Source organism: Erinaceus europaeus, chromosome 16 (assembly GCF_950295315.1).
Source record: "Erinaceus europaeus chromosome 16, mEriEur2.1, whole genome shotgun sequence".
NCBI classification, from domain to species: Eukaryota; Metazoa; Chordata; class Mammalia; order Eulipotyphla; family Erinaceidae; genus Erinaceus; species Erinaceus europaeus.
Genome location: NC_080177.1, coordinates 2,692,810 through 2,704,708, shown reverse-complemented (window position 1 = coordinate 2,704,708; position 11,899 = coordinate 2,692,810). Strand labels below are relative to the sequence as shown.

The 11,899-nt window shown below is 51.0% G+C and overlaps 1 protein-coding gene across 4 annotated transcripts in view; it reads left to right on the top strand.

Annotated features, from left to right (window-relative positions):
- The window catches only part of IQCH (IQ motif containing H), a 198,147-nt gene that overhangs the window by 48,740 nt on the left and 137,508 nt on the right, over positions 1-11,899 (top strand). For all 4 annotated transcript variants that reach the window (XM_060175627.1, XM_060175630.1, XM_060175629.1 and 1 more), the window contains one exon: positions 11,703-11,823. In XM_060175627.1, the coding sequence (XP_060031610.1) occupies positions 11,703-11,823 (121 nt within the window). The remainder of the gene's footprint in view (positions 1-11,702; positions 11,824-11,899) is intronic.

Here is an 11,899-nt window from a genome sequence, read left to right as displayed (position 1 = left end):
CCCTCCCTTCCCTTCCCTTCCCTTCCTTCCCTTCCCTTCCCTTCCTCCTTCCTTTCCCTTCCCTTCCCTTCCCTCCCTTCCCTCCCTTCCCTTCCCTTCCCTTCCCTTCCCTTCCCTTCCCTTCCCTTCCCTTCCCTTCCCTTCCCTCCTTCCCTTCCCTTCCCTTCCCTTCCCTTCCCTTCCCTTCCCTTCCCTCCTTCCCTTCCCTTCCCTTCCCTCCCTCCCTTCCCTTCCCTCCTCCCTTCCCTTCCCTTCCCTTCCCTCCCTTCCCTCCCTTCCCTTCCCTCCCTTCCCTTCCCTTCCCTCCCTTCCCTTCCCTTCCCTTCCCTCCCTTCCCTCCCTTCCCTTCCCTTCCCTTCCCTTCCCTTCCCTTCCCTTCCCTTCCCTCCCTTCCCTCCCTTCCCTTCCCTCCCTTCCCTCCCTCCCTTCCCTTCCCTTCCCTCTCTTTCTCTTTCTCTTTTCTTTTCTCTTTCTTTATTTCTTTTTCTTTTTCTTTTTTTTGCCTCCAGGGTTATGCACTATGAATCCACTGCTCCTGGAGACCATTTTTTCCATTTTTGTTGCCCTTTTTGTTGTTGTTGTTATTGTTATTGATGTTGTTGTTGGATAGGACAGAGAGAAATGGAGAGAGGAGGGGAAGACAGAGGGGGGAGAGAAAGACAGACACCTGCAGACCTGCTTCACCGCTTGTGAGGTGACCCTCCACTGCAGGTGGGGAGTCGGAGGCTCGAACCAGGATCCTTGCTCAGGCCCCTGCACTTTGTACTGTGTGCACTTAACCCACTGCACCAGTGCCCGACCCTCGGCCACAGATCCTTGTAAGTAATGACGTCTCCTCAGGCTCCGCAGACCCACAGCCGCACGCATCGCTCAGGATTTATCTGCACACTGTGGATCCCTGCCTGGCCTCTTGGTCCCCCTGAGATGCGACCTCGTGTTCAGCTCTCCTGACAGTCCTAAACTCTGTCCTCTGACATCTCTAGCTAGTGAGAACATGATTTTCTTAAATCATTGTCATTCTGTGATTATGGGCTGAGAAGTACTTCCAGACCGGAGGTCACATACAAATAAATCTCAACTCTAGTGGCCTCTTTCAAGGTCAACTCTTCCCCGGCGTCTGTCCTCAGTCTACCTCAGTACATTCAGATCGTTGGTTTAAAGATACATCTTGTCAGGAGGCAGGCAGCGGTGCACCCGGTTAAACGCACACATCACCCTGTGCAGGGAGCCAGGTTTTTGGTCCCCTCCCACCACTCCCCACCTGCAGGGGGATACTTCGTGAGCTGTGAGGGAGGTCTGCAGGTGTCTCTCTGTTCCTTTCCCTCTCCTCTCAGTTTCTCTCTGTCCTAGCCAATAAAACAGAAAGAAGAAGGGAAAAAAAAAAAAGGAAAAAATGGCTGTCAGGAGCAGTGGATTTGTCACGCTGGCACCGAGCCCCGCTGGTAGTCACTCAACACACACGACCAAGGCGCTGGGCAGGGGACTTAGAAGGAAGCACTCGCGGCTCGCGTGTGAGGCCCCGAGTTCAATCCCACAGCCACATATGGCTTTTAGTCTCCTCTCTGTCTTTAAGAGAGCAGAGTTTAGAAACATCCTCTTGTTCCGTTCCTCCTCCAAATGAGATAAAAAGACAGAATTAAGGGAGCTGGGCGGTGGCGCACCTGGTTAAGCGCACATGTTACAGTGCACAGGGACCCAGGTTCAAGCCCCTGGTCTCCACCTGCAGGGGGAAAGCTTCATAAGTGGTGAAGAAGGGCTGCAGGTGTCTCTCTGTCTCTCTCCCTCTCTATCGACCCCTTCCCTCTCAATTTCTGGCTGTCTCTACCCAATAAACAAAGACAATAAAAAAAAGACAATTAGATGAGTTCTTAATTAGGCGATACCTTCAAGACAGGACACAAGTACTTAAGACACACATTGTCAATGTGTAAGAGACGCGAACGAGAAAGCTAGGAACTCAGAGGTGGAGGGGACCAGGGGTGAGTTCTTGGAGAAGGCTACCGTTAGGCTAGTTGTTCAAAGGGAACAAAACAGTAGTGAGCAGAGCTGAGAAAGAGAGAAGGAATGTTATCCACAGTGCCAGCTCATCGGGCTGTGGGAGCCTCCAGCCTCCCAGCTAGCACTGTGACTGTGGTTTATAGTGCAAAACCGTGCACAGCTCTTCACAGCACTGTGGGGACAGTTCACGCCAAACTGGGAAGAAAAAGACGCGCAGGTTCCAAAAGAAGGCATGTTGTCGCCTTCCATTTAAAGCCGGAGTCACTGCAGAAAGGCAGAGCACTGACCCCTTTTTGGAGACTGGGAGGGATGTAAAAGGGGCCTCCGGGTGCTGGGCTGTTCTCATTCCCATTCTGGACACTGGTTCTCCAGAGTCCACTACTGACGACCTAGAGTTTAGCCTTTTCAAAAAATCATATTATATTTCAACAAAATGTCTATAAAACTATATTTACATGCTTATATGTGTATATATTTATTTGTCTTTTTATTGGGGATTTAATGGTTTACAGAATAGTTGTTGACACGGGTAAGTTACCCCCCTCTGTCTCTCTCTCTCTCTCTCTCTCTCTATTTCTCTGTCTCCTATATATGGCCTGAGGCTCAGGGTTGCTGGCTCAGTGGTAGAGCACAGGCCTTGCCAGTATAAGGCTCCCAGGTTCAATCCCTGACACCACATATGGCACATTGATGCTCTGATTCTCTCTCTCATTAAGTCAGTAACTACGTCTTAAAAATATATTGCCCAGTGTGCTATGGAGAGTAGTTTATGGTGTGTGTCTTCATATATTAATTCCTTAACTCTTCACACCAGTCAGTGAAGATGGATGCCACTGCATTTTATGTGAAGTTGGATCATCTACATTTGAAATGCCAAGATGTGAAGTAATGATGACAGATTGCAGCTTTATAGACCAAGTTTGGAATGAATCAAATTGCCCCAAATTAAGTGGATGAAACAACGTTTCATTTCCTCCCAAGCTGGCACACAGCGTGGGCTGTTTTGAGATCTGTTTATGGCAAGTTCCTTTCTTCCTTCACTTCTTTCTTTCTTTCTTCCCTTCTTTCTTTTAGAGAGAGATACACAGAGAGAGACACCAGAGCACTGCTCAGCTCTGGTGGGCGAGGGGGACTGAGCCTGGATTCAGTAGTTTCAGGCATGAGAGTCTGTTCACATAGCCCTTGTGCTGTCTCCCCCGCCCTACGGCAAGGTTTCTACAGAGAAGCACCCCTGGGCAGATAAAGACACCCAGGACTGGGGGTGCAGCTTGGACCTGTGCTTCAGCTTCAACCCTGGCAGGAAACAAGACACGCAAGATCTCCTTGATGCTGACTAGAGCTTTGCTCTCCCCTCCTGTTGTCTGCATCTCTCACACCTCATTCTTCTTCTTATTTAGTCATTTTAATGATTTATTTATTATTGGACAGAGACAGAGAAATTGAGAGGGTCGAGGGAGGTAGAGAGAGAGAGAGTCAGAGAGAGACCTGCAGCCCTGCTTCACCATTTGTGAATCTTTCCCCCTGCAGGTGGGGACCAGGCTTGAACCTGGGTCCTTGTGCGCTGTCATGTGTGTGTTCAGCCAGGTGTGTCACTGCCTGGCCCTCTCAATCTCATTCTTAAAAAAAAATACAAAGAAAGAAAGAAAGAAAGAAAACTAAAACAGCAAGTTGGGCTGGCTCGTGGCTCAGTGGTAATGGACGTGTGTGAGGCCCTGGCTTCAGTCTCTGGCACTGCTCAAGTCTTACACACTGTATACATGACACCCTGTGAGTTTTAGGACAAGAGTTTAGCTAATATGACAGTAGTAGGTTAAACATGACAATGGTTAATGTTTGTTGGGTTGCTTGCAATTAGACAGTTGGTGACTGACCCAGCCACTCTGCTCAGGGCTGATTGGCTGACTTTCCATTTTACTGCTCTGACCCCCAGAGTACCTAGTCTTCCACCTCATAATCCAAGATGACTGCCAGGCTCCTGCCACCACATCTGTATTCCAACTTCTAGAAAGAATCGTTCTGATTTTTATACCACTGCTGAGACCTTATCACAAAGACATGCCAAGAAGCTACAAGGGGGATTGGGGTCTGTGGTTTCTGGCCGGGCGGCACGGGGCTGTTCAGTCCACAATCTTTGCCTGTCATTTTCTGGCTGTTTAGAATTGCTAGAACTATGACATGCTTCCAGGGGCAGATCCTTCAGAAAACCCCGCTGCCCCAGCTCCCAGGAGCTATGGCTGAGACTGGGGGCGTTGGAGGGCTCACCCCTGTGCACTGTGAGTGAAATGGCAGAGACAGAACTCAGCTCAGCTTTACTGCGGAGTGGTGGCTTCCGCGAGCTCCAGGAATGCTCATCACCTCAGTGTGAGAGAGCAAGACCACCATTTACCTTAGATGGCACGGGGAGGCCTGAGGGGAGCACTGTAGAGCAGCAAGGCAGGTGTTGAGCCAGAGACCCAGCTGAGGATGTTAAGGGTGCTCTCTGGGTTGGAAAGAACTCGACCGGACCAACCTAGGCTGCTGCGCGGGAAAGGGATCAGGAACTAGTGTTGGGAGAGAGAGACTCTGGGACTCTCGGAGCGGGAACACACAATACCCTGCTGCATTTATTCATCTGCCTTTAAATATCTTCTGAGACGGAAGTGGTAGGGTGGAAAAGGAAGTACGTAGGATAAGGGGGCGGAGTGGAAAAAGAGCATGAACCAGTGGGGATTAAACCAGTGGGGGTTAAACCAGTGGGGGTTAAACCAATGGGGATTAAACCAGTGGGGATTAAACCAGTGGGGGTTAAACCAGTGGGGGTTAAACCAATGGGGATTAAACCAGTGGGGATTAAACCAATGGGGATTAAACCAATGGGGATTAAACCAATGGGGGTTAAACCAGTGGGGATTAAACCAGGGCGGGTTTCAAACAAAACAATGATTATGTAAATAGACCACAGAGTTAAGCAACGCAGGGGAACCTGGCATGAAGCGGATAGAAACAGAAGCAGAACTAGCCAAAGGAGAAATGATGACCAACAGTCTCCCTCTCCCTCTCCCTCTCCCTCTCCCTCTCCCTCTCCCTCTCCCTCTCCCTCTCCCTCTCCCTTTCTCCTCTCCCTCTCCCTCTCCCTCTCCCTCTCCCTCTCCCTCTCCCTCTCCCTCTCCCTCTCCCTCTCCCTTTCTCCTCTCCCTCTCCCTCTCCCTCTCCCTCTCCCTCTCCCTCTCCCTCTCCCTCTCCCTTTCTCCTCTCCCTCTCCCTCTCCCTCTCCCTCTCCCTCTCCCTCTCCCTCTCCCTCTCCCTCTCCCTTTCCCTCTCCCTCACACATACTGCATGCACAGGCACCAGCATTTTCTCTGGCTGAGGCAGGTGCGTGGTGCGCTGGGCGGGGGCCCTGTGGGCCGCAGACACACAGCCCGAGTACCCCTCAAGGAGCAGAGGCTCCTGCTCACAGTCTCACAGCCTACAGCACAGCCGGAGAGGCCATAAATTCACTCCAACTAGAGCTCAGACACGAGATGAAGAAGCAGAGTCAGGTGGGAAGGGCAGCTGCAGACACAAGGAAACTGAAAGCTGGATACTCTGTGGGGCAAGTGATAAGCAGGCCATGAACAGGGAGGAGAGACACTGCTCAAGGCCAAGACAGCGGCCTAGGCCCTTTCCCCGTGGTGGGGCGCCTGGCTTGGCGTTGGGTCATGGGCATGGAGAAGCAGGCACCTACCCGGGTGAGCTACCTGGCTGGCCCCGATACTGGCTTGCTTTTCACTCACAAAACAAGGCCAGAGAGGAGGAGCTCGTGGCTGGCAGGGCAGTGCCACTGCAGGAGGTCATCCAAGACAGGCTCCTTCTCTCTCGATGCCCCAGCTAAGTGGCAAACTCCAAAGACGTCCAGGCCAAGAGGAAAGCCGGGCCGACGTCAGATGTCTGACTGCTCGTGGTGGAAGAGAACGTGCGGCCCAGCGGTATGACCACTTGAGAACACACTCCACTGTGCACGAGGACCCAGGGAGAGAAGCTGCACGAGGGTGAGGCAGGGCTACAGGCATCTGTCTCTCTTTCTCTCTCCATCTCCATCTCCCCTTCCATCTCTCAACTTTTACTTGGTTCTATCAAATGAAAGGCAGGCAGGCAGGCAGGGCACTAGGAGTCGTGGATGTGTTGTATAGAAACCAATCCCCAGAGATAATTCTGGTGGCAATAAAAAAAGTTAGATGAAGGAATCGCCCCAGACGGAGACGAGCCCAAGGGAGTCAAAACTCAGGGACGCTCGTTGCAAAGTCTGGTGTCTAAAGCTAGCCATGAAGAGATCCACCAGCGGGTAGAACTCAGCGTAGAAATGCCATCCCCAGGGACCCCCGGTGAGCACGGCACCCGCTCACGTGTAGAACAAGACGGTCGCAGCCATGCCAGGCTTCAGAGTGAGCACTGCAGACACGGGCGATCCAGAGTCCAGAGTGAGGCAGAGCCGAAGGCAGCGGTGAGAGGGGGGCCTGGCTCTCGGCAGCAGAGGCCGAGCATGTGGGCCCAAGTAAGCCTGTGCTGAGTCACTGCTTGGAGAGGCAGCGCAGCGCAATGAAGGGAGCAGAGGATCTTGCAGCAGGAGATCTGGCTGTCCATTTGGAGGGAAGGAAGGGAGGGAGAGAGGAAGCAAGGGGAAGGGAAGAAAGGGAGAAGAGAAGGAAAGGAGGGCACTGGGAGGAAGCAGAGTTGAGGACCTCAGGGCTGACAAGGCGATACGCTGCCTGGCACCTGGCGTGCTTCAAGGCTGAGTCGAACCATAGTTTTCTTATTAATTGCTCAATAAAAAGCATATTTTGCTACACAAATGCAATTCCGAGGTACATAGTAGATACAAGAATCTCCAACTCAAACTGTCTGCCTCGTGGTGAGTGTGGTACATGGATTTCTTTTCTTATGAGAGACAGAGAAAGACAGAGACCAGAGTACTGCTCAGCTCTGGCTTATGGTGGGACCTCGGACATAAGACTGTGATGCACTGCCTCTTCACTAACCCCCCCCCCCCGCCTCCCACACTGCTGTCTTCCCAGTCCCCTGACGTTTATTCACCTCACAAAGCAAAGCAAAAACAGAACAGAGCGAGACTGCGGGCTCAGCTGCCTGGCGGCGCTGTGCCTGACCGTGCCTGCCGCAGCCCAAGCCTGAGCCCAGCCCCACCACACTGGGGCAGCTTTGGTACTGCAGTGTCTCTCCCTGCCTCTCTTTTCCTATCTAAAGAAGTCAGCCCAGAGCAGTGGAGCCCAGGTGAGGACAAAAAGTAAAACAAAACAAAACAAAACAAAACAAACTAATGAAAACGAGTTTTGGTAGTCACCGCGCAGGTGTCCCCACACCTGGTGACGTCTTCCTGCCGCTGTCTGTAGAGAGGGCTTCAATGGAGCCGGGCTCACTGTCCTTTTACACGTGACTTGTGCCACGTTCAGCTATGTCAATGCACCTGAGTGCCCTGAAAGAGTTACTATCTGCTTAAGGAAATCTTGCCAGGAGTAGGGGGGTAGCGCAGTGGGTTAAGTGCGGGTGGCACAAAGCGCAAGGACTGCTGGAAGGATCGCGGTTCGAGCCCCCGGCTCCCCACCTGCAGGGGAGTCGCTTCACAGGCGGTGAAGCAGGTCTGCAGGTGTCTGTCTTTTTCTCCCCCTCTCTGCTTCCCCTCCTCTCTCCATTTCTCTCTGTTCTATCCAGCAACAACGACATCAGTAATAGCTACAACAATAAAAAATGAAGGCAACAAAAGGAAATAAATAAATAAATATTAAAAAAAAATCTTGCCAACTTTTGCGGAAGGATTTTTTTATTTTAAAACTCACAGGAACGTTGTAGTAAAGCACTTTTGGATTCAGGCTTCATGATTTGTGGGGTTGAATTCAGCCTTACCTCTCCTGTTGAATGTGTGTCAAGTCAAGTTTACTAATGTCACGTAAACCCCATCCGATAAGTTGACATGTCTGTCATTACAAAGGTCCCAGGGAATAAATCTCCCAGTGATATTTGCTTTCTGAAACTTTTTTTAGCTAATATTTTATTTATTTATTTATTTTTCCTTTTTGTTGCCCTTGTTTTTATCATTGTTATGGTTATTATTATTGTTGTTGCCAGATAGGACAGAGAGAAATGGAGAGAGGAGGGAAAGACAGGGGAGGGTGGAGAGAAAGATAGACACCAGCAGACCTGCTTCACCCCCTGTGAAGTGACCCCCCTGCAGGTGGGGAGCCGGGGGCTTGAACCGGGATCCTTACGCTGGTCCTCGAGTTTCGCGCGATGTTTGCTTAACCTGCTGTGCTACAGCCCGACTCCCTTTCTGAAACTTTCATGTCTAGGTTTTCTTGATTTGCTTGGAACCTTTATAACCAGCACAGATAGTTAAAAATATTTTATTGATTTATTTTTAATGAAAGATATATATATATATAGAGAGAGAGACAGAGACCAGAGCTCTGCTCAGCTCTGGCTGATTATGGTGCTGGGGATTGAACCTGGAACCTCAGAGCTTCAGGCATGAAATCTATCTGCATAACCATGATGCTGTCTCCCCAGCCAGAATATATATATATATATATATATATATATATATATATATATATATATATGTTTTTCACCAGGATAGTAATTTGAATGGTGGGGGCTGGTGGTGGTGCACCTGGTTAAGCACACATGTTGCCATGTGCAAGGACCCAGGTTCAACTCTCTGGTCCCCACCAGCAGGGGTGAAGCTTTAGAGGCAGTGAAGGAAGTACTGTAGGTCCTGTCTCTCTTTCTCTCTGTCTCTGGCAGGAATTTCCTGCCTCTCTCAGTTTTTCTCTGTCCTACCCAATAAAGAAAAAAAAAAAAAAGAAAAGAAAAAATACGGCCATCAGGAGCATGGATTCAATGTGTAGTAATAATCTTGTGGCATTTAAAATAATAATAAAAGTACTTTGAATGGTACTTCTGTTCCCAAAACCAGAAGGGAGTATATCAAGATATTAACAAATGTTTAATTCTGACTTCTTCTCCTTCTTCTAGCGTTTGCCCTTCTTCCGTAGCCAGTCAACAGCGTCAGGTTGAAAGCTGTCAGGAGCTGCTTGTTGCTGGCTTTGAAAGTGACTGGGATCCATGTGGATTCAGTCGGCTAGGAAGGATCCTCAGTTTCCCCAATGAATGGGTACTCACGGGATACACCACGAGAAGGTCGATCCAATGCATCCCAATGATTCTGACTGACAGGCATACAATCACTGTTTTCTTTTAAAAGTTTTGCTTTTAAATTTTGAAAAAACAACTTCCTATGCAAAAATGTGTCATGACTTTTCCAACAACTCAGTAGGTTTAAGGGTAAAAACGAAACGCTAGTTCTTTTTGAGGACAGTAACGAAGCAGCAGCCATTGTCAGGGATGTGTTTCTGCTTCTTTTTTTGTTTTTGGTTCTTCCCAGAGCCCCGCTCAGTTCTGGCTCATACTGGTGTGGGGGATTGAACCTGGGACTTCGGAGCCTGAGGCTTGAGAAGATCTTTGCAGAACCATTACGCTGTTTGCCCAGGGACGCGCTTCTGCTTACAGCCCGATGCTGGACTGCCCTTTGACAATACGGTGGTCCCGTCAGGTTAGCACAGGACCAGGTGTGGCCAGAGAGGGGGAGCCAGGGGCAGAGGACCTTACCTCCACAGCCCTACTGGCTCTGTGATCCACACCAGCCCCGCCCCCCTCCCCAGCCCCGTCCCCCCACCATGGCGTGAACCCCCCGGGACCCCCACCCGAACTCTCTCTATCCCTGACTGCATCTTCTTCCCCTGTGTGACAGTGCAGTGCTTCAAGCTGCATCTGGTATCACACTTCCTGACCTGCATCTCCACCTTGGCTGCGTGTGGGAATCACCCGGGGAGCTTCCTTAAAATGCTGAGGCCCAGGCTCCAGCCCAGCTATTCGGGTTTAAGTGTCCAGGGCCGGGCACCATTTCTAGAAAGCTCCCCGATGACGCTGACATCCATGGCGCTTCCATGTTGAAACCCAGGGCCTTGTGCTGGGTGAGGCGACGCCCCACTGGGTGAGCTGTCTCCATGCCTGTGAGTTTGCTTGTTTCATGAGCAAGAGAGAGTAGACATCACCGTGGCATGTGTGGTAGCTGGGAAGGGGGCCTGGACAACACGCCAGCAGGGCCCACCGCCCAGGTGGATGCTCTGGAGTGTGCCAACGCCCACAGAGCCCTACCAACCCCCGTCCCCGGCTCCCCTTCCGTCCGTCCTGCCTGCTGCTGTGTTCGGATGCCACCACCGTGGCCTCCCAGAGCAGCTTGTCAGGGGCAGTCTGTCAGAGGCTTTCGGAGAATCCAGATAAATGGCGCTGCGGCCTGGACGCCACCAAGCCTGTGTCTTACACGCTCCGGGAGCCTGACAGTTTTAGTTAAGCTAAGCTGAGGCTTTCCTTCTGCATCTGATTCACCTTTGCCTCGCTGAGCGGACTCCGGGCACGGGGTGGGACTCCTGCCGTGGGTAAGCGCTGGACGTGCCCTCTCTGGATCTGGGCAGTGATCTGGGCGTCTCTGATGAGACAGAGATGTGGAAGTTTCTTCCGTCTGGAGGTGACTAGGAGAGGCCAAGGAGAATGGCAGGACAGGGTCTCAGAATGGCGCCCTTGCCACTCACCTGAAAGCAAGAACCTGGCCACCACCATATTCTTTCCCATTAAAAATCCTTCTCAGGTCACTCTACCTGGTGCTCACTAAGCATCACTGAGGGCCTGAGTCCCTGGGATGGGACTGCGTCCCTGGCAGTGAGGGGGTGGCAGCCAGGTCTGTCTTGATGACAGTCCCCTTTCCTTGCCCTTAAGGTCACTGTGACCTGGCTGAGAGCTGAGTTCAGTGGCCTGTTTTATGGACATAAAAGCATCAAAGGGAACCACAGGGTGGTGGTGGGTGGGGGTGGGATGGGGGTGTTATAGACCCCGTGGCGTCAGGCAAATCCACTAGCCTCTCTGTCCTGGGTTTGTGTCCTAGTTCAGTAGCAAACTTTTAGTTCCTTTGGAAGTTCTGCAGATTAATTAATGTTTGGGAAATCACTTGAGAATTTGTCAGACTATAAATGCCAGATAGGTGGTCCTTCCTGCTGCGAGGGCCCAGGTAATTCCAGCCACCTCTAATAAAGGTAAAGATAGTTCAGTGCGACTCATTTGTGATAAGTATCATCTTTGAAATCTAGACTCCACCTAATAGAAACAGCCCTGTTGTCATAGTGACAATAAAAGCATTTCACGGCCTGGGAGAAGTCGTATGTGAGTGCCATGTGTGTGACCGTTTCCGAGATCTGCCAGGGTCTGCTCAGACCCACTTCTTATCCTGTTAATGTTGGCTGGTCTATTTCTCCTTAGATGCTTCCAGTTTCTCTTCTGTGACCTCAACTCAGAACTCTGATATGTGTGTCCTGAGAAGTCCGCCTGTACAGAACTTTGCTGTGTTCAAAACCTCCTCTATCAGATTCAGCACTTCTAGATCGTGACACTAGAGCTGAGCAGAATCTTACTGGCTCCTTTATGAACCACTCCACCTTCTTTGCAGAGGGAAAGCTAGGGCAGGTTAACTGGCTTCAAGTGACTATTCAAACCGCACAAACTCCTGAGAGTAGCACAGGGTGTTCTGAGCGAGAGAATCGGCTGACAGTGCTGCTTCCAAGAAGAGAGGTCTGTGCTCTGCGAAGGCAGAGATGCCCACTCAAGGCAAACTTTCGCCCATCTAGGTGAAGGCCCAGAAGTTAATCAAAGGCTCCACCATATGTAACCTCACAGTCGCGCCAACTTCCCATCGTACAAATCCCTACTTCACGCCCATCCCGGTGCTGCAGGTGGATGCCAACCGAGGTCAGTGACTCAGCAGCCCGTGAGCGTGTGTGTGTGCGCGTGCGTCAGAGGAGGGAGCAGGGTGCTGGGAACCAGG